The sequence below is a fragment of the Orbicella faveolata genome, unplaced genomic scaffold, assembly GCF_042242905.1.
Source record: "Orbicella faveolata isolate gen_17 unplaced genomic scaffold, um_ofav_v1 contig_13, whole genome shotgun sequence".
Taxonomy (NCBI): Eukaryota; Metazoa; Cnidaria; class Anthozoa; order Scleractinia; family Merulinidae; genus Orbicella; species Orbicella faveolata.
The window spans coordinates 20768477-20786678 of record NW_028301540.1 but is presented as its reverse complement, the minus strand read 5'-3'; the positions used below and the strand labels follow the sequence as shown (position 1 = coordinate 20786678).

Sequence of the window (18202 nt, the reverse complement as noted above, 5' to 3'; positions counted from 1 at the left end):
AACTCAAAATACCGTGACTGAGCTCTTTTAGCTGAGCTGCGAGAACTGGAGAATATTCAGGAAATTAGACTTCATCCAATATCGGAGTGTGCTTTTTAACTGAATAGCATCGTTAAATCTACTTGAAATATTCAATTCGTTCAGTTTCTTTCAGCGTTTTCAGAATTGTACATTTAACTGGTTGCCATAGGTAATATGCTGAAAAATCGATAAAAATATATTCATTTTGTTTTGTCTCAGTGAACATAAATTTGCCAAGCTAAATTTGACCTGTAGCTAATGTATGAAAGCTTGCTAGAATTAACGGCTAAATTCCTCATTCTGGTATATTAATCGCTATTACAATCTCTTAAGTCTATGGTGTTTCATGCTATAGCAGATGATTCTTATAGACAATAGTCGCTAAACGAATAGAAATGGCGAGTGTAATAAACAGTGACTAAACTGTAGCGAAGCTTGGTCTAAACATCACCGAATGCAATGGAATTCCCCGATTTTTCGAGTCTCCAAAGGAAACGAAAATCAGAACGTTTGACAGAAGGGAGGGAAACGACCTTTGGTTCGAGTTGTCTGGAAGTCTGAAAAATCGAACCGGTGGACTCGAGAAATCGGGAATCCACTTTATATTTAAAATTCCTTTGTCGATCAGACCCCAGACGAAGGCAATATAGTTTAGTGAGATATTGTGCTTTTCTCTAAGGTATTTCCTCCCTTTCTCTTCTTGCCCGTCATCTTGTCTTGATCCAGATAACCTCAAACTTCTCTGAAACGTACGTCCCTCGCAGACAAATCCACGTGTTTTAAAGACACTCTTTTTTATTGGTTAAATAAACTTCATAATTGATGAGGTCTATAGCACGATAGCGACAACTCTATCAAGGTTCTTTGTAAGCTGAGTACAACAAGTCTGATATATGAAATATAAAAAGCAATCCTTGTTTCTGAGGCGTTTGTCAAAGCTCAAACGTCAGACGCACTAGAGCACTGGAGTAGGAGCCGCTGAATTTTCGTATTTTTAGGGTGCGTTCCTTTGGGGTGATCTGGATCAGGATCAGTGATCCAAAATCACTCGGATCGTAGTTCATCAAAAGAACCGATGAATCCGTGACCAGAGTGGATTCGTTGATTCCTTAGATGCACCATGATCCGAGTGATCTTGGATCACTGATCCTGATCCTGATCACCCCAAAGGAACGCATCCTTATATTCTTAGAACTGGTAACTCTATCTCTATCAATACTTCCCGTATGCAAATAAAGAAAATGATGTTTTAGTAGATAAATATGCCTAGTAAGTCCACTTTCTTGTTTCAAAACACCAAAATAAATAAAAAATATAGATAAATTAATTGTTCTTACTCCATTAGTGTGGTTTGTTGTGAGAGGACTCATGGCTGTATACTCATACAAATTTGTGGCAGTCAGTTTTGAACCTTTTTGATATGCAACTTATAACCAAGTCGAATAGATGGAATGATTGGCGTAATTTTCCAACAATGAACGATCACTTCTTTCTACCCTTTTGTTCAGTTCATTTGCTGATATACTTCGGTCCAGCATGCCAATGTTACTTCGTAATGTATCGATGGATGTTGTACGGGAATCTTCGACGAGTGTCGCTAATGATTCAACATGGCTTCGGTTTGAATTACCAGGTAACCCTTCTAAATGAAGATTGTTGGTGGCACTATCAAGTCGTCGGCGGAGAAGATCTGGAGTTGATTGACTCATTCGTAACAAGCAACCATCCGTAACAACATTTCCAGATAAATATTTGTTTCTCTCTATCTTATTTACCATCTTTTCTTTACGACAAATTACACTGTGCAATTTCGGTAAGAAAATTGGGAAAAGCACAACCGAGGCCGCCAGCGGATGACTTAACTTGACCGCTCTTCCTCGAACCAAATTCTGCTCGTCCATGGTGCAAACAATGGATAAGACAATGAGATGCAATGTGGCAGCTAAATAAATTGTGAAAGCTAAACCTTTAGTTTCTCGAAACTGCTTTGGAAGTTTGCGGGTTTTGAATGTGTAGACACCACACAAAACAAGTAGGGTGAGATAAAATGAATTTGTGATCAACACACACAAATCTGTAACACTGCACTGCACGACGACTTGTTCTGGTGTGTAGATTCTCAATACACTGTCTTGGTATCTAAAACAAAATCAAGAGTCAAAACTGTATCAGTATGGAGAGGTTTTCATCTGAGTATCGTATAACCAAAACCAAAGAAATCTGGTTAATTACAAAGCACACAAACAATCCAAAGAACCAATCAAAATCGAAGCAAATACAGTCATGTGGCGGACACAAGGCGCAGGAAACGTGTGCGAGTGAAATGGCAGTTTCTCATGTTTTGGTTCACTTCTGATTGGATGTCAATCGTTTAGCGTAGCAATGTAAAACCAAATCAAATGCGAATTGCTTTCTACACTCAAGTGAAAATCGCTGTAAGATGTAAGTGAAGTGCCAAGTGAAATTAAACCACCGTAATATGTAGACAGTACAGATACTTACGTGAAAAAACCCCAAATTGTCGAGAAAACTATACTTAGTCCTAAGATGAAACCAATCACCAGTAGCTGCGATCGCGTGCTGACAAATGTTGGATTCATAGTTTCACGGAGGGAAGAGTTAAATAGACGATTCACCCTCAAGGTTTTCGAAAACATCACAGCATAACAAGTTACGTGGCCAAGACAGGTATACCCTCTCATGCTACACACGCGTTTATCTGTATGAAGAAATAACAGTTATATTTTCAATGATATCATTTGGGAGTCACCATCGGGACAAAAGGTGCTATGCTCTCTTTTGACTTTGTTAACAGTTAATACGTACCAACCATGATGTTGTGTATATTACGGGCTCGGCGAGTTCCCTAGCCTACATCTTATACTTAAATCATGGGCTCACAATAGCATTTATTTGTTCCTGTGTTGTTTAAGGCTTTTCGGCTTTTTTCCCGTGTGTGCAGAAATTACCTGGTACTATGAGATCTAAGAAATTCTCGCCATAAGATACCATTATTCCCACCAATAAAACACAACTAAGTCCGCGACTGGACGCTTTGATGACCGGATGATTCTTCAGAGTGACAAACATGATCAGAGTTAACAACGTACAGACGAGTCCAGCCGCTGAGAACAACAAGGTAACCAGAATGAAAGATGGCGACGGGTCCACATTGGCAACAGGTTGAGGCAGGCATTTTGTTTTGTTGACATCTGGCTAAAAAAATAAAAGGTAAACAAATAAATCAAAGCCTTTTTTCCTGCTGATATGATGAGGGCGAGTGAGAGAATTAGTGGGTATGTTGTGTCTCACATTATCAAATTTCTAGCAAACAACTAAACTTTAAATCGGACAAAAACGTTTTATCGCTACGCAAATTTGGTCTTGATTCAATGCTTTGTTTCGGAACCAGAACAATTATTTGAAACTGGCCGAGTGCTCAAATATATAAATGTTCTAACATGGCTCAGGCTTTCAAGACAAACTTCTAAATTGGTTGTGTTTCCTTTGAATCCAAGTTTCTTTTGGGAATTGATGGACGAAAGAAACTTAGAACATTCGCAAATTTTGTCCTGAAAGCCATGTTAGAATATTGATGTTCGAACGTGGCCTGTTTGTGACGTCCTGGATGAGGGTGTTTCTAGCCTGTCACGAACAAGGATATCTTCCCAGATTTTTAACTTTTAGATTTTCAGTCGTATAAATAATTTTGAGATCTGAAGAACTTGAATGAAAAACTAATGACATCATGAAATTGGCAGAAGATAAATTTCAGTAAATGTGAATATTGTAAGCTCTTACGTATTTGTTGCGACAAAATCCTTGCCAGGAAAAGTTGCTGATATGAGATTTTTCGTTTATCAAAGACTTTCTGCAACAAAGAGAAAAGGCCGATACCCTGGTTGCAGTTAAGGTACTACGGACAGCAGAAAGTAAGATTTTCATTTGGTTTCTACAATGCGCAAAAAGTGAAATCGGTCCAAAGAAAAAAAAAAAAAAAAAAGCAAACCAAAACCTAAAACAAAACCATAGGCGGATTTAGGGGAGGGGCCGAGGGGGCCACGGCCCCCCCTTTCTTTTCTTGTATGTTCTTGTATTTTCAAAACCGTCCTTTGAGTGTTGTTATAATTATACAATCAGGTTCCAATTTTATTCAATTTCGGAGCTTTCCTTAGTTAAAATATATTTTGTGTTAACAATTATAATATATTATCAAATATTCAAACAAACTTAACCCAAAAATTAAAATTCGCGCTCATTGTTAACGCCAAATGTAACATGCGTTTCTTTCGGTTTGAAATGACGAGGAACACCGGACACGAATATTGTCACGCCGTGTCCCTTGCTGCACTGCTGAAGAGTGAAATATTTTTCTGAAGTTTTCGAGGAAAGCAAAGAAGACACTGTTTACATTTCATCGTGAACCAGGTGAGTACGTTACTTATTTGACCTAAGTTAAACGTAATGGTTTTTTTTTAGATCTGTATCTGTCTGTTAGCGGGCAACGTTCGAGCTCTGCCTTGGAGACTTTGTTTGGTGATCATCCGCCCCAGCAAAAAGGCAAATGAAGTAAAAATATTAAACTTTAGCTTATATTAAAGCACTCAATGTAATGATTTGTCGCAAAGGGTTTTGCGTAAATTGATTTATAATCCTGAGTTAATTTCTCGATAGAAAATTCTGACAGAAACGATTAGAATCATTACAGCAATAACAGTTTGCTGACGATGTTATAAAAATGGATCAGTTGTTTCTACTTGTGCCAGGTGAAAGCGAGCTTTAAAGAGCAAGTTTGATTATCATTCGCTGTCTTTATGATAAGTAACGTTTCCCTTCTGGAACGTTTCACTGTAGGACTCAGCCATTCGTTACAGGGTTCCACACTGAATGTTATTGAGGCAGCAAGCATGTTAACGTTGTGAAGGAACAGCTGAAAGGTATGCGCAAGAATGCTAAAACAACATTTGCAAGTTCTGTGTATGAAAAGATCAAGAAGATGGCTAAGAAGGCAAACGTCAAGGTAAGCATCCCTCGAACTTTTGGTAGGCAGACATTAAGAAACAACACCCGGTAATGCCAGGACACCAGTCGCCTACTTTCCACGGGCAATATTTCTTCCTTTCCTTGACAACTTGTTGGAGTAAATAAATACCCGCTTTAATGGACGATCAGAAGCGGCATTGCTTGGACTGCTACTGATACCTGCCAACTTACAGCAGCTTAACGAGTCTTCTCAAGAGAAACTTATTCAGCATTATTCCCCTGATCTGCCGTCCCCAAGCAGTGCGGAAGTGCTTCTGGTATGTTATTCTACGTTAATACTATACATGGGTTACCAAGTTTATATGAAACTGTGATAAGCTGAAAAAACCGATTATACCTTGTCTTGAAATATATGTTAATTCTTGCTTTTATTTTTAGGAACAACGCTACCGTAAAATTCACGACACTACAAGAGATTGAAAGCCTGCAGGTCAAGCCTCTACCCCAATGTCCATACAATTCTGCGCCTCCTGTTAATCACCCCAGTCACAAGTGCAACTGTTGAACATAGCAACTCTTCACTGCGCTTTGTGAAGAATGTTTATCACAGCACCATGGGAGAAGAACGTCTAAATGCACTGTTGTTGCTCTTTATTCACAAAGACATACCTTTAAATTATAATGCAGCTGTTGACGAGTACGCCAAACGAAACCAGAAAAGGATGACATTTATCAAACCACTGCAGTGATTTATTTCGATTAATACTGGATGTATAAATGCAATGCAATGACTCTGTTAACAGTTCGCCTACCACTAACACTACGATTTTGCTTTGAAAATCGTTTTTATAAAATGCTCTTTAATTCTATCTTCCGAAACGTTAACGTTACTTTACTTTGCATCCCGAATACACCCACAATCTTGTATGCTGCATATCTCCTGAAAAGTGAAGTTTTCATTCGGGGGGGGGGGGGGGGGAGCGGGGGGAAGGGGAAGGGTGAGAGACTCGGCCCCCTCTTCTGAATTTTCTGGATCCGCCCCTGAAAACAGCTAACATCGAGTAGTGGATCAAAATGAAGCCGTGACAATTTTAATGGCAAGCCTTTCCGGGCGCGGAGTAAATAATAGAATAAATGGTAAAAATTAAGGTAAATGATATAATTCCGGGTCAACTCATTGAAACCGATGACAAAATAAATACAACTATTCATTTTAACTTGCTTTCATTCACATAACTTAATTCAAGCTCACCACAAAACCTCGGGCACATGGCGTACATCCTGTTTGCTGGCTATTCGTGACGTCATTGGGTTTACACGGATCACATTTCCAACAGCAAGGCTCGATGGTAATTTTTCTTTCTCCTCTTTTACAGGGACGACTGCAGAATGTACGGGGCAGTATGTTGGTGTGCTGAAATAGCTTCATCCTAGCAGGACCTGAACCATTCCTCTCAAGACCCCAGTGACCTAACGTTACGAGCCTCCACGTTTTTCCAGAGGCATCTTTCTGTGGTCTTAACAAGTCATATTCTGCTGAAATATCTCCATTTTCGTCAAATTCAATTTGCCTTCCGGTTAGAGTCTCAAACTTTACATCAAGAATAGTGTCAAGCAAAGCTTTTCGCTGTTGTGATTGTTCTTGCAAGCACGATATAGTATTTGAAGAATTTTTGCAAGAGAGTTTGAAGATTTTGTCCAGTGCGTTAACAAAAGTGTACACGGAGTTAATCACGCTTTGAATGTACATATCTGCAGAAAATATTTCTCGTTTAATAAAGGTATCAAGGGGATTTTCTGAACGATATTTTGACCTGTTCCTTTGCTGCTTCATTTCTGAAATCCATGGATTGCGACTTCCGTTATTTTCGTCTCTCCATTTTTCAAAATGTGTCGCCTTTTCATTCTGAGGAGAGCATAACACCATATAATTCGCCATGTCTTCGTTTCCATTTAAATAAACCGACATTTCAGCCGAATCACCTCCGACAAGCCATCGAAAGACGCTCTGTTTTCCGAGCTCTTTTACTGCATTAAAAAGTAAACTTATATCACTTTTGGAACAAAAGAGGACGATAACTTTGGCATTCGTTTTTTGACTTATATCCTTCACTACTTCATCAAAAGTTAAAACTGCATCACCTTGTGGAAGTGCCTTTATTGTACCAATGCAGATGCCGCGATTGTTTGCCTGTTGTGTGAAGTATTTACTTCCTTCTCTGCCAAATTCATCGTCCGAATAAACGACAGACACATATTTTGTGCCGTTTAAAAGTAAAAGATCAACGAGGGCCCTTGCGCGCACCTCGTCAGACGGTACTGTTCGTACAAAATACTTGAAACGGTTTTTGTCGCTGAGGAGAGGACTGGTAGCGCCGTAGCTTATGTGCGGCACCTGAAAAAGTCCGAGGAGATTGGAAACCTGAAGAGCAACACTGCTTGAGTATGGTCCCACAACTCCGACGATTGGCGGTGGTTTTGAGGTCGAGCATGAAGGGAGAAAATAAGACGCTTTTTCTAATGCTATGACGTCTTTTGAACAATAATCGAGGATTTTAAATCCAAGAATTATTCCTGGAAGAATGTTTGGATTCTTGTTTACTTGATCGATGGCGTAAATCATGGCCTCGGTGAAATAAACTACATCCCGTGATCGCAAATCACCGCATTTGTCTTGACAAGAACTCGGGCAATACGAATGAACAGGAAACAAACCACCAAGGATGAGATCTCCTGCTTGGAAAGCTTCGCTTTGGCTTGATTGCTGACTACAGGTCGATGACAGTACTAAATGCAGAGCCAAGGCGATCCGGAAAGAGTTGGCTTGGTAAATCATGGCTGATCAACAGTAACTCTGACAGATTGTTTTTCCCAAGCTCATGCCTAAGATGGAAGGTTTTATCGTCTGGGCTTTAACAGTAGCCGTCTATTGCTTCTAAGATTTTCGATACTTGCTTTCTCCCCCAAAAAAGCACTACTTGAATTGAATGAAAGAAAAAAATAAACGCCTTTTAAGAATTGTTTATGTTTTTATGACGCCTACATCCGGAAAGAGAAATTGTAGCACGGCTGTGGCATAATTGAGGCGGCTACTTTGATCGCAAATAATGACACTGTTTCGCCAATAATCGCTTTTGACATATCATCAAATTACAAAGGTCTTCTTGGATCTTCTTTAGAAGCTTTAGCAAACTTGGGGGCGTGATTGCAATTGAGAAATTTCTATATTTAGTATTGATTAATTTTGGTGATTTGCAGATACAGTTTTAAATTTTCTCTAATTTGGGGCTGTAATTTGATTTGCAGAAATTAAAATATTTTAAGAAGCGTGTGGTCTTATCTGTAAGTCGTTTTTTTCCCGAGATGTAAAACAAAATTTCCGAAACACCTGCTTTCAGACGAGTAATTAAAACCAAAATCCCGTGATTAGATACATTGCATTTAGCTGTGAGAGGGCGCACTTGAACTGTTTGCTTTTACTGAACAGGGAAATCTTTATTTACAAACTGCATGATCAGGAAGTAAAGCTATAAAAATAGCTTTACGTATTTCACATTAATGCTTACAAAATTTTGGAGTTGTCCTTGCAATATTAGATGGCTAAATTTTTATGTACATAGGATATGATGTCGGTCTACGAAAAGTCGGACATGTCATGGTCGTACATGAAGTTATGGGGATTAGAGTCGTTTTCATTAACTTTGTTTAATCTTAAACTTTATTTTCCTTTTTCCGAAGGAGCTGGTTATTATATATTTTTATAGGGATGAAATAAAAAGCCTTCTTAATCTTTTGATCAATCGATACAAACCGGAATCAGGATGACATTCTTCTTTGAAGCACGCAGATATGCTGTGTATTCAGATTTTACATCAGCAGATTATTCATTTGTGTTAGTTTTGTCATTTGAGATGTTTACCAGAGATCGCCGCCAATAAAAATTAAATCAGATTTCTGACTGTTCTTAGCTTCTACTTTGAAAAGTGATATAATTATCTCTAAAAATGACGTATTTCATTTCAGAGACTTTGTTCACACTTCCCATACGCTATTCTAAACGTATCCTCCATATATGTTTGGCGCTCGTCGTCATTGCTTTATTGCGAGAAAAGTGCGTTGAAAACTTGATTAAATAAGTGGACAAGAAACGAGTTTGATCGAGAGAGGATGCTGGAAGGATAAGAGAGTTTATCGCCCATATAGGGCTTATTCTCAAGGTAATAGCCCTCAAGATTTATTTAGATCACTCCCGGCTTCATTAAAACCGGGATGGTCCCGCAACCAATCCTGTGATGGACATCTCAAGCGGCTTTTTATGCATTTTCATCCTCCAAAAAAACAACTGCGTGGCCGCATTATACGCGGAGAACTGGATCCCATATCTAAAAGTAACCTGAGAGGGATTACCTTGAGAATATAGGGCCTATATGAGTGATAAACTTTCTTATCCTACATCCTCTCTTGTTTCGAAGGAATCACGTTCATGGAAACCCCGCAATCAAGCGAATAACACATCATTCGGGTCGACGTCAATACCCCCACTATTAGCTACAATGAGGATATGGAAAGTACGCCTCTCTTCGCTATTTTAAGGTTGCCATTGTGTCCACAACACGCTCTAAAGGCTACAATGCATGGAAAAATGGCCGACACTTTGAGTGCGGAAGGAGTCTGATTACAGTAGAGGGTATATTAAATCATGGATAGCGCCAAAATGTATCAAGGCCTAGCAGACATTTGCGAGCGTTGTGTTGTAGCAAGACGGCTGAGGGTTTTCACCTTTCGAGATTCTTTTTAAAACCGCAATAAACCCCCCAACAAAGACTTCTTCTGTATTTTTCTTTATTTATACACGTTATTTCTTCTCTAAGACAGTATCAAATAAAAAATATCACACGTTTAAACATTTAGTCCTTGAAATACGCTGGGTGATCACACAAGGGTTATGTTTATTACATTTATGAATTGCTTCCTACGGATAAGAGTTGTTTTTTATTCGAGTGCTTCTTAAACGATTGTTCCAAGACAATTGTTATTAAAAAAACTGTTTATCATCTTGCAGTGTGTGTCGTAAGAGTCCAAGCTTTATGTCCTCTTCCTGGATGCATTCCAAGTAGCGGCAATAGTAGACTACGACCAAGTTAATCAGCTTCACTGCGTTTTCGAGTGTTTTGAATGTTGCCTTTTTGTCATTTTACTCTAGAGAGGACAAGAAAGAGACAAATTTTAGATAGATGGTCATAGATACAACGCTGAAATTGAGAAGGACCCTTCCTTGCTTAAAAATGGGGGAAGGGCTCATTAAGTGTGAATGTATAATCATTATTACTAAGTTTTGGTTTTTATCAACACATGTAATAAGAGTATGGCATCAACCTTTTTTACCGGTACAGTCTTTCTGTCTTCCAAAAGATGCTTAGCTGGCGTTGAACCCTTTGCAGTAGCATCTTTGTATTCTTGTGAGGTCTTCTTTAGTTTACGTTTGCTTTCTTCCTTCTGATGTGTCTTGGAGCGCTAGGAAATAAACTTAGATTAGAACAGCTATGCAAAATGTCTCAAATGTTGAAATACGCTTGTTTGTTGACAAATCAAGTTAATAGCGAGATTTTTACATGTTCCCTTCCACGACTGGGGTCTTTCTAGTAATTTAGCTGACTCATTTCATTGATGTAATCTTACTGAACTTCCACGAAAGAGGGATATTTTAATTGAGGTTTTACCGCTTTATAATGGAGCAAGAGACGAAAATGATAAATATGTTAAAGAATAAACTAAATTATAAAAGATGATGATGGTGTCCGCCCAACAGAGGTTTAACTTTACGTTTAAAAGTTATGTATTATGAGAACGCCGTCCAGTAACGTTCGTGATGTTATGTGTAGGTAGCGGTACTGTCAGTAGAATAAAGTGATGTCGTTACCTGGAAATCACTTGGTCTTGCTATTGTTGACTGTTTAAGGATAAAAGTAAGTCGTCAGTCGGTAATTGCTTTGTCCATTTGTTAATATTTAGTAAAAAACGATTAAGTCTCATGGCCGTAAGCCTGAAAAGCAGAAGGAGTGGAGCTTAATGCATCAGTCTGGGGGCAATTTTATCAGTCTTAAAGCTCACTATTAAAAGAGAACAAACTGCAAAGCTTTGTATCTCTTAACTGGACACAAGAGAATTGCTAATGTTTTAGGGTTCTGTATTTTTAAAATCTTGAGCTTTGCATTAATTGTTAATTGCCTTTGTTACAAACGCTATGGATATGGGTGGAATATTTTATTTTTCTCTCAGGAAACAAGTGATGGGTTAATCGAGCTATTTTATGTGAGAACATCAGGTATGCCTCTCTATTGTGCGGACAACCATCATCGAACGGCGAATACAAACCGTGGAATACAAAATTACCGCAATACCATAAAATCCAACATATACAGCGCAACTTCTGGTCTTTGTCATTATTAGGAAGCTCCATACAATGACCTCTGTGCCTCGCCGTATGTCTTCTTACTTTTGGGGTTAAAAGCTTAAAACCATTAAATGGAAAACACGTTTTGATACTATTGGATGTTGTAAACCTCCCACTGAGTTTGTTTGTAAGCCAACCCAACCCCTTTTACTAGTTCTATAAGCCAGGGCTTATAGCAGAATTTTAATGTATCATATCTGCATCTTTTCACAGGTCTTTAACCGGACACCAAATTTCAATACAAGAGGCATTAATGATTTTTATACGCTTGGTCCTATTATTATCAGTTATCAAAGAATTGAAATACTGTGACTATTATAAGAGATGTGCATTTAGAAAAGCTTTAATCAAAAATAACAGCAGCAGTATGCCTTTGAAGCGCGTCAGGTGGCAGGAAGATGTTGCATCTCCATGTGGGCATTTTTAATGCTGATGTATTGTTAGTCACTTACCTTTTTAAATGCCATTTGTTGCTGTCCAAATTCTCCCCCACCGCCCATGGCCGGAAGTCCCGCTAGTCCTCCACCCATCATGCTTTGTAGACCTCCTTGGAGAGCGCCTCCTTGAAGACTGTTACTTTGAAGACTACCGTCCATCATTCCTTGCCCTTGTAGAGCATTAACACCACCACCATCGGATAACATCCCTCCTTGAACTTGCTGTCCTCCTGTAAAAGCAGATGTCATGCTCTGCATTCCTTCCATTCCTTGAACGCTCTGAACACCTTGCATTCCTTGCAAAGAACCACCACCTCCAAGGGAACCTTCACTCATGCGGCTTACCGCAGATTCACTCAATCTTCCACCTCCTCCCATCGCCCCTTGTCCCATCGCCTCCTGTCCCATCGCACCTGCATCCATGGCCCCTCCAAATCCCGTTCTCTCTGATCCTCCCATGGGAGCTTGTTCCACTGGTGCTGCCTGACCTTGTCCACCTAGTTGTTGCGCTCCTTCAAGGCCTCCAAAGCCTTCCATGCCACCATTTAAAGATTGAGTTCCACGTGCTCCCAAACTACCGAGTTCCATGTTGCTTTGTTGTGAAGATCCTCTCATTTCGTTTGGCAACATTTTGTCTGCTTGGTGAATAAGGCTTGAAATCTCTGCGAGGCAATGTTTCAGTAAACAAAAAAATGATAGAAAGGGCCACTTAACAATGAATTTGAACAATTTATCAAAAGTGCCAGGGCTTCTTCGTATTCGATTTACTTCTTTTACTTCTGTTACTGCACTACAATTAAACGAGAATTATTCAAAGCTGTAGGACGCCAAAAGGAGGGGCAAATGATTTGAAATCACCTCTCACATTTTCTTGTTGGTTAGAAAGTAGAGAACCACCTAATAAAAAGGTAAACCAAATTTGTTATAAATTTTATGAAAGGTCTGTTAAACCAACCTGGCTGAACAAAAGATGATTGTTGGGATGTATAAGGAGAAGCATATTCCTGAAATTCGTCTACGTGGCCGGGATTTTATTGTGTCCGTCATCATGCAGGCATGCAAAAGGAAGACACGTGCAACAAGACGTCCAGTTAGAACATGCAAATGCAGTAACGCAATTCATTTATAGATAGAACTATTTCCTAATCTTGTTCGACGGAAAGAATTTCTTAAAGAAAGTCAAACAGCCAGCTCAAACAGCATGCTACAATGGACACTATCTTTTCCCGTATGTGATCAAATTCACATAGAAGTTAACGTCCTTGTTCGGCGGTCCGGGGACATTCTGCTGAAGGAAATTCTTCAGGATCTAGTCGTACTCTTACCTCCACTTTATTTATACATCATTGTTATTGAGATGGGTTTGATCTTTTTCTCCTTGAATAACATTTGGCAGAAAGAAATTTGCTAGCTAGATAAAGAGTTGGTCAAGAGAAGCGCGAAAATAGTTAAACGAAAACACAGGGTAAGACGGAGAGTAAGACCTATGCTTGTCCACAAAGTCACCAGAAATCCATAAAGAAAGTGATGTGCTTACCTTGGTTCTCTCTTTGTTGACCTCCCCCAAAGGCCACTGGTTGACCTCCTCTTCCTTCTTCTTGAGGGCTAGATATTCTCGGTTGTATACCTTCTTGCTGTGCCTGTTTATTTAAAAAGGTATAAATTAACAGACATCCGTTTACTTCAGTGGCCTCTGCATGCTACATTTCGTGAGAGCTTAGGACCTTAATTGCGCAAAACATGTTTCTATAATCCGTCACCATTCGTGATGACTCATCTGTGATATTGTAAAGCTCTCTATGCTTTTTGATGATAAGAGTAAATCTTTCCCATCTCTGCTCTGTAAGCAATGCTAGATGCATTTTTATACCCTAAGAAATATTATGCGAAATTATATGAGGAAGCTTCAAGGTCCTCTTTGTCACATTTACCATAGTCGAGATCATCGCAAACTCTTTATATCTGTTGTGTCAAAGAAATTGCAACAAGATTCGTGAGAAAACGGCAACCTTTTGGTGTTACTAAAGTACCTATAGAGGCTATTCATAGTACGTAGATGTAAGCATGTGCATTTGTCAACTAAGCAGTCAGTCAGATAAATACACGATGGCAGCTGATTGAACAGCTTTTGCTTTGATTGAATTATTGTAACAACTACAGCAAAACCAGTCCCTCTACTGCGGCGAAAACAGCCAACAGCATGAAAATGTCTCTTTACCCCTGCAGGAGCTCCGCCAACCACAGAAGCACCTCCATTGCCAATGGAAGCAGAACCACGAGAGGACTGGGACTCTGCCGCGATTGCACGTTGAATCTCGTCCAGCTCATGAGCACTTTCAGAGGCGACCTGGGCCTGAATGCTTTGTTTCTGTGTTAGATATAAGAAGTTATCGCGTGACAGCTAAATTGCTACATCTCTCTTTAAGTGTTCTTTGTTAGTACGACTATGCGATATGAATATGTTTAACCTCACTATTTAAGGATTTCTCCACATCCTGACAGAAACAATAAATTTAGGTTGTGTGTGCGAAAAGTGCTTTAGAAAGACGCAGGTTGGCAGAATGGTTGGTTGTAGTTCTTCGCCAGCCCTAGGGATAAAACAAATTAAATTGACAGCATTTTAAAATCTCCATTCCGTACCTCTGCAGCGTCCTGTCTTTGTATATTTGTGGCCCAGTTGACACCTTTTCCCCCATCTTCCCACCCTGCTCCTGCACCTCCTCCACCCCCTCCACCGCCGTACCCCTCTCCTGTTTCGTATTTCTTTTCCTCTTCAGCTTCCATAGCTAAACGATCCTCTAATCTGGTGTCTTCTTTGTAATCATTGTTATTACCTCCGAGGTCTCCTAGCTCACCCAATCCCATCATTTTGCCTATACCACCTGGCTTTCGGTTCACTTTATGTTCTTTTACTCGCTTAATGTGAGGTCCTTCGTCGATGTCACTTACTGAAAAAGTGTATAGCCATAATAATTTTAGCAATACGATAAACATTACAAGCAGTTAGTATTTCATTAGGTCCTACACATTAAGGAGTAAAAGGCAAAGAACTCACAAAACCTATCAAGAAACCAAACCAAAAGAAGTAGCCTTTTGCGCACTTCCACTTGTGTGTTAACAATGAGGGAAGCAAATTGTCTCAGTTGGAAGTTTGTAAATTATATATACGTACATGTATGTACCTAACTTTGTTTCGTAAATTCCCGATGGCGCCAAGAGGAAAAAATACCATGAGCATAGAAAAACCAAAGTAATGTCAGATTACCCTCGCCTCTCAATTTAAAATCGTCCCAATAACACCTCATCTCAAAACATGAAAGGTACTTCCTTTAGATAAACTAAATAGACATATAAAGCGTGCCTAAAGTCGCATGTTTTCTGGATGTTTGATTTGGCTTGTCGTCTGCAGTCTCATCATTACTTTCATGACTTGGCTCAGCCGACCCTCTGATTCTCTCAACTCTTGATTCGGCCTTATGCCCATGCTTCACTGCATCCTGAGCAGCAAGGCTAGCATCTAACTCAGCTTTTTGCACTGCTTCTTTTACTAAAAATATAAAACATAAGGTTGTTAAAACTTGAAAATCAACGGTGTCTAGTGCGGAGTAATAACATAAAAAAAAAACATTACAATGTAACTCTCACACTTGAGGTTTATCTTTCGGGCAGGAAAACGCAAATGGCACATAGGCTTGCCAACAGAAAAACAAACAACGTAAACACCTAATGCAAAGCAGTAAAATTTGGAGGCATTCCACGTCTTATGTACTGTATAGCGTCATTGAATCCCTGGAAGGTGACTATATTTACAACCAAAGCTGTGATGTTGACTTTTTCGTCATAAAGGAAATAAACGGCAACTGTGTGCCACAATAGTGTGTAACTGGAAATGCTCTCTGCATTTGTTTCTTCTCTGGTGATTCAGTGTTTTCCAGACCATGCACGGACAAATCGCATGCATCGTTTGAAAATTCCACTCACCTTTATCCTCCAGATTTACCGACTTTGGAGTCGCCGGATGCGCTAAGAACGAATTAAATGAAAATGTTTGTATTTTGTTGATCTCTGAGAAAACGCTAACCGCTGTTTGGCCTGTTCGAATGAAAACGGTTATCTAAATTAACCAACCCACAAATTCCAGTTTTTTTAAGAAAACGGATTGCTTGTCTTTTCATACGACGGTCAACTTACACTGGTAACCTCAACGAATGGTCCTTTTCCGGACTGGTCTTGGCCTTACCTCTGAAATCTTTAATCAATCTTGCATTTCAAAGACAAACTTATCTAGAAACGTACCTTCCTCTGCTCCAGACTTCACAGTAGAAGTTTCGAGAGGAGCGGAGAAGACTAAAGATAAAAAGATTAATGAGAACAATTTGACAAGAACTCACATGGACAAAATACACTTGCTTTGATAATTGAAACCTTGCCCACAAATAGCCAACAAGCAAGCAAACAAACAAGCAAACAAACAAACCGACAACCAAACAAGCTGGAGAAACCAACGGAAGAATAAAGTAAACAAATCAGTTTAAGAGAAATTAACGTGCTTCTGTATATTTATAACATGTACCAGTTGGAAAATGTTTTTTCCACCCTAATTTTTGAGCGAAAAGTTTAGCTCTATTGCCACCAAAGTCGCCCAATTCAAGGTACCTGTACCAAGGCGATCGGTAGAAATAAATCTTAGTTTGTACAGTAATTGACTGTTCAATCGACAGCTTTGCATGCCGATAAAGCTACTAATCAGTTAAATCGTACAGTTCAACATTTTAAAAGATAGAGGTATACTAGCTAATGTTTAAACTGTGATGCTAGTCTTTTGCTTCCGAATTAGGAAATCAAAAATAAGGTCCATGAGCCACTATTTTATTTTGCTGGTGTAATCTACAAAAAAATATCTGTAGGAAGAAAAATATCTTGGAGCCTTCAATCTGTTTTGTTTTTTGTTTTTTGTTTTTTGAATTTTGTCGTGAGTAAGTAAAGCCACCGCGAATCAAGAAAGACAATAGTAGTCCTTGAGTAAAAAACACAATGTAACACCTGTTTCACTCTCAATTAACTTTTTGGGTGCAATTTATGATTGCTACTAACACTGGTCAATGGACATCTGACCCATATATGCAGGTTTCCCGTGGAAGTGGTGCAATGACATTTGCACCTCTTTACGATATACATTTACGAGCAAAACTTTGAGGTTCATTTTACTTTCAAACACGTCTGAATCATTGCATTATTACATAAAATAACTGATACTCAGGTGGATGTTGGAAATTTGCATTCTATCCCGTCGACGTACGCCATGTTGGCTCAGTCGAGTCGAAGAATAACAATTTTATTTTGAAAATGGGCAAATAAAATTATTTTTAAAAGTGTGAAACGGGTTCACAATATAATCGGTTTAAAAGCTTTTGAATTACTGATAAAATCTTCAGTACACGTTACTAAGTTCTGAGATGGTCAACAGGAAGTCAAATCACAACTCAAATGATGTCGAATGGATAGATTAGGAAAACTGCTACTTCAACGTTGCTTTCCTAAAATGCAAATGAAATTTTCTGTAAGAGATAAACAAAAACAAATTACAGAAGACACATATGGGCCATGGAAGACACATCAAACCTGTTGAGACCTGGCGCACAGCAGGAAGGAAAAGAAACATGTCTTAAACAAATCTGCCATTATGCCAATATACTGTTAGCCAAACGATGTTGAATATCGACTATCGTTGAACTCACCTGTGTGCGACAAACATAATGTAAGGCACGTTAGAAGAAGTCTGTTGTTCATTCCACAGCCTTTCCTTGTTCGATATTGTTTATTTATCCCAAATTTGTACCTGCTAGGCAAACGACAGAAGTTTATCACCAAAGGTTATGAATCTGTTGCGAAGTAGTGGATGATTTTACTCAAGAGCATTTACCAATTTGAAGTGAAAACAAACGGCATCGGCGAAAAGCCTATAATACTTCCTAAATCTTGGATTTTTAAGAGAAATTTACTCTGTTTTTTCAGTTTCTACACCAAATTGACAAAGAGAAGCAGGTCTTCTTACTTTGTTTGTAATGACCGTTCATTGTTTAAATAATATAGCTTGTTTTCACTGCGAACGACCACAGCGTAATGTTCATAACTAAAAATACATTTGTGTGGTCAAAACGTCAATAAAATAGGGACTTACCGTTCAAAAAATAAAAATCCAAGTCAAAGGGGGCCTGTAAACTTTTCCTATTTGGTCATTTCCGATAAATGACGTCATAAGAACCCAGAAAGTCTTTAAACTTAAGCAAGATTAAATATTTACCAC

At 39.0% G+C, this 18202-nt stretch overlaps 2 protein-coding genes across 11 annotated transcripts; both read right to left on the bottom strand.

Annotated features, from left to right (window-relative positions):
* Nucleotides 1-243: 243 nt before the first annotated feature.
* Nucleotides 244-7973, bottom strand: LOC110051243 (metabotropic glutamate receptor 8-like). Its single transcript, XM_020757261.2, has 4 exons — nucleotides 6257-7973; nucleotides 2991-3237; nucleotides 2524-2740; nucleotides 244-2160 (listed from the first exon to the last, which is right to left on the bottom strand). Exons 1-4 carry the CDS (start codon nucleotides 7838-7840, stop codon nucleotides 1449-1451), a joined length of 2760 nt encoding a protein of 919 aa, XP_020612920.2. The 5' UTR covers nucleotides 7841-7973; the 3' UTR covers nucleotides 244-1448.
* Nucleotides 7974-9829: 1856 nt separating this feature from the next.
* On the bottom strand, nucleotides 9830-18161 carry LOC110051249 (uncharacterized). 10 transcript variants are annotated; one of them, XM_020757266.2, is made up of 13 exons: nucleotides 18077-18161; nucleotides 17634-17734; nucleotides 16192-16242; nucleotides 15877-15918; nucleotides 15257-15442; nucleotides 14536-14843; nucleotides 14114-14263; nucleotides 13433-13535; nucleotides 12851-12910; nucleotides 11911-12557; nucleotides 10925-10954; nucleotides 10381-10518; nucleotides 9830-10203 (listed from the first exon to the last, which is right to left on the bottom strand). In XM_020757266.2, the coding sequence occupies exons 2-13, from the start codon at nucleotides 17683-17685 to the stop codon at nucleotides 10156-10158; spliced, it is 1815 nt and encodes a 604-aa protein (XP_020612925.2). In that variant the 5' UTR covers nucleotides 17686-17734; nucleotides 18077-18161; the 3' UTR covers nucleotides 9830-10155. The 10 variants fall into 10 exon arrangements, with proteins under 10 accessions (XP_020612925.2, XP_020612927.2, XP_020612931.2 ...); XM_020757268.2 differs by having other exon boundaries at nucleotides 10390-10518; XM_020757272.2 differs by having other exon boundaries at nucleotides 15317-15442.
* Nucleotides 18162-18202: the final 41 nt, after the last annotated feature.

Bases quoted from the DNA above. Each gene is read 5' to 3' on its own strand.
- LOC110051243 (XM_020757261.2), bottom strand. From the start codon at position 7,840: ATGATTTACCAAGCCAACTCTTTCCGGATCGCCTTGGCTCTGCATTTA. The intron at 2,741-2,990 runs GTAATTTCTGCA...TTCTTCATACAG, and splicing joins CTTAGATCTCATAGTACCAG to ATAAACGCGTGTGTAGCATG. The intron at 2,161-2,523 runs GTAAGTATCTGT...ATTTTGTTTTAG, and splicing joins ACAATTTGGGGTTTTTTCAC to ATACCAAGACAGTGTATTGA.
- LOC110051249 (XM_020757266.2), bottom strand. From the start codon at position 17,685: ATGAACAACAGACTTCTTCTAACGTGCCTTACATTATGTTTGTCGCAC. The intron at 15,443-15,876 runs GTGAGTGGAATT...TTATATTTTTAG, and splicing joins GGTAAATCTGGAGGATAAAG to TAAAAGAAGCAGTGCAAAAA. The intron at 10,519-10,924 runs GTAACGACATCA...TTTATTTCCTAG, and splicing joins CAAGACCAAGTGATTTCCAG to CGCTCCAAGACACATCAGAA.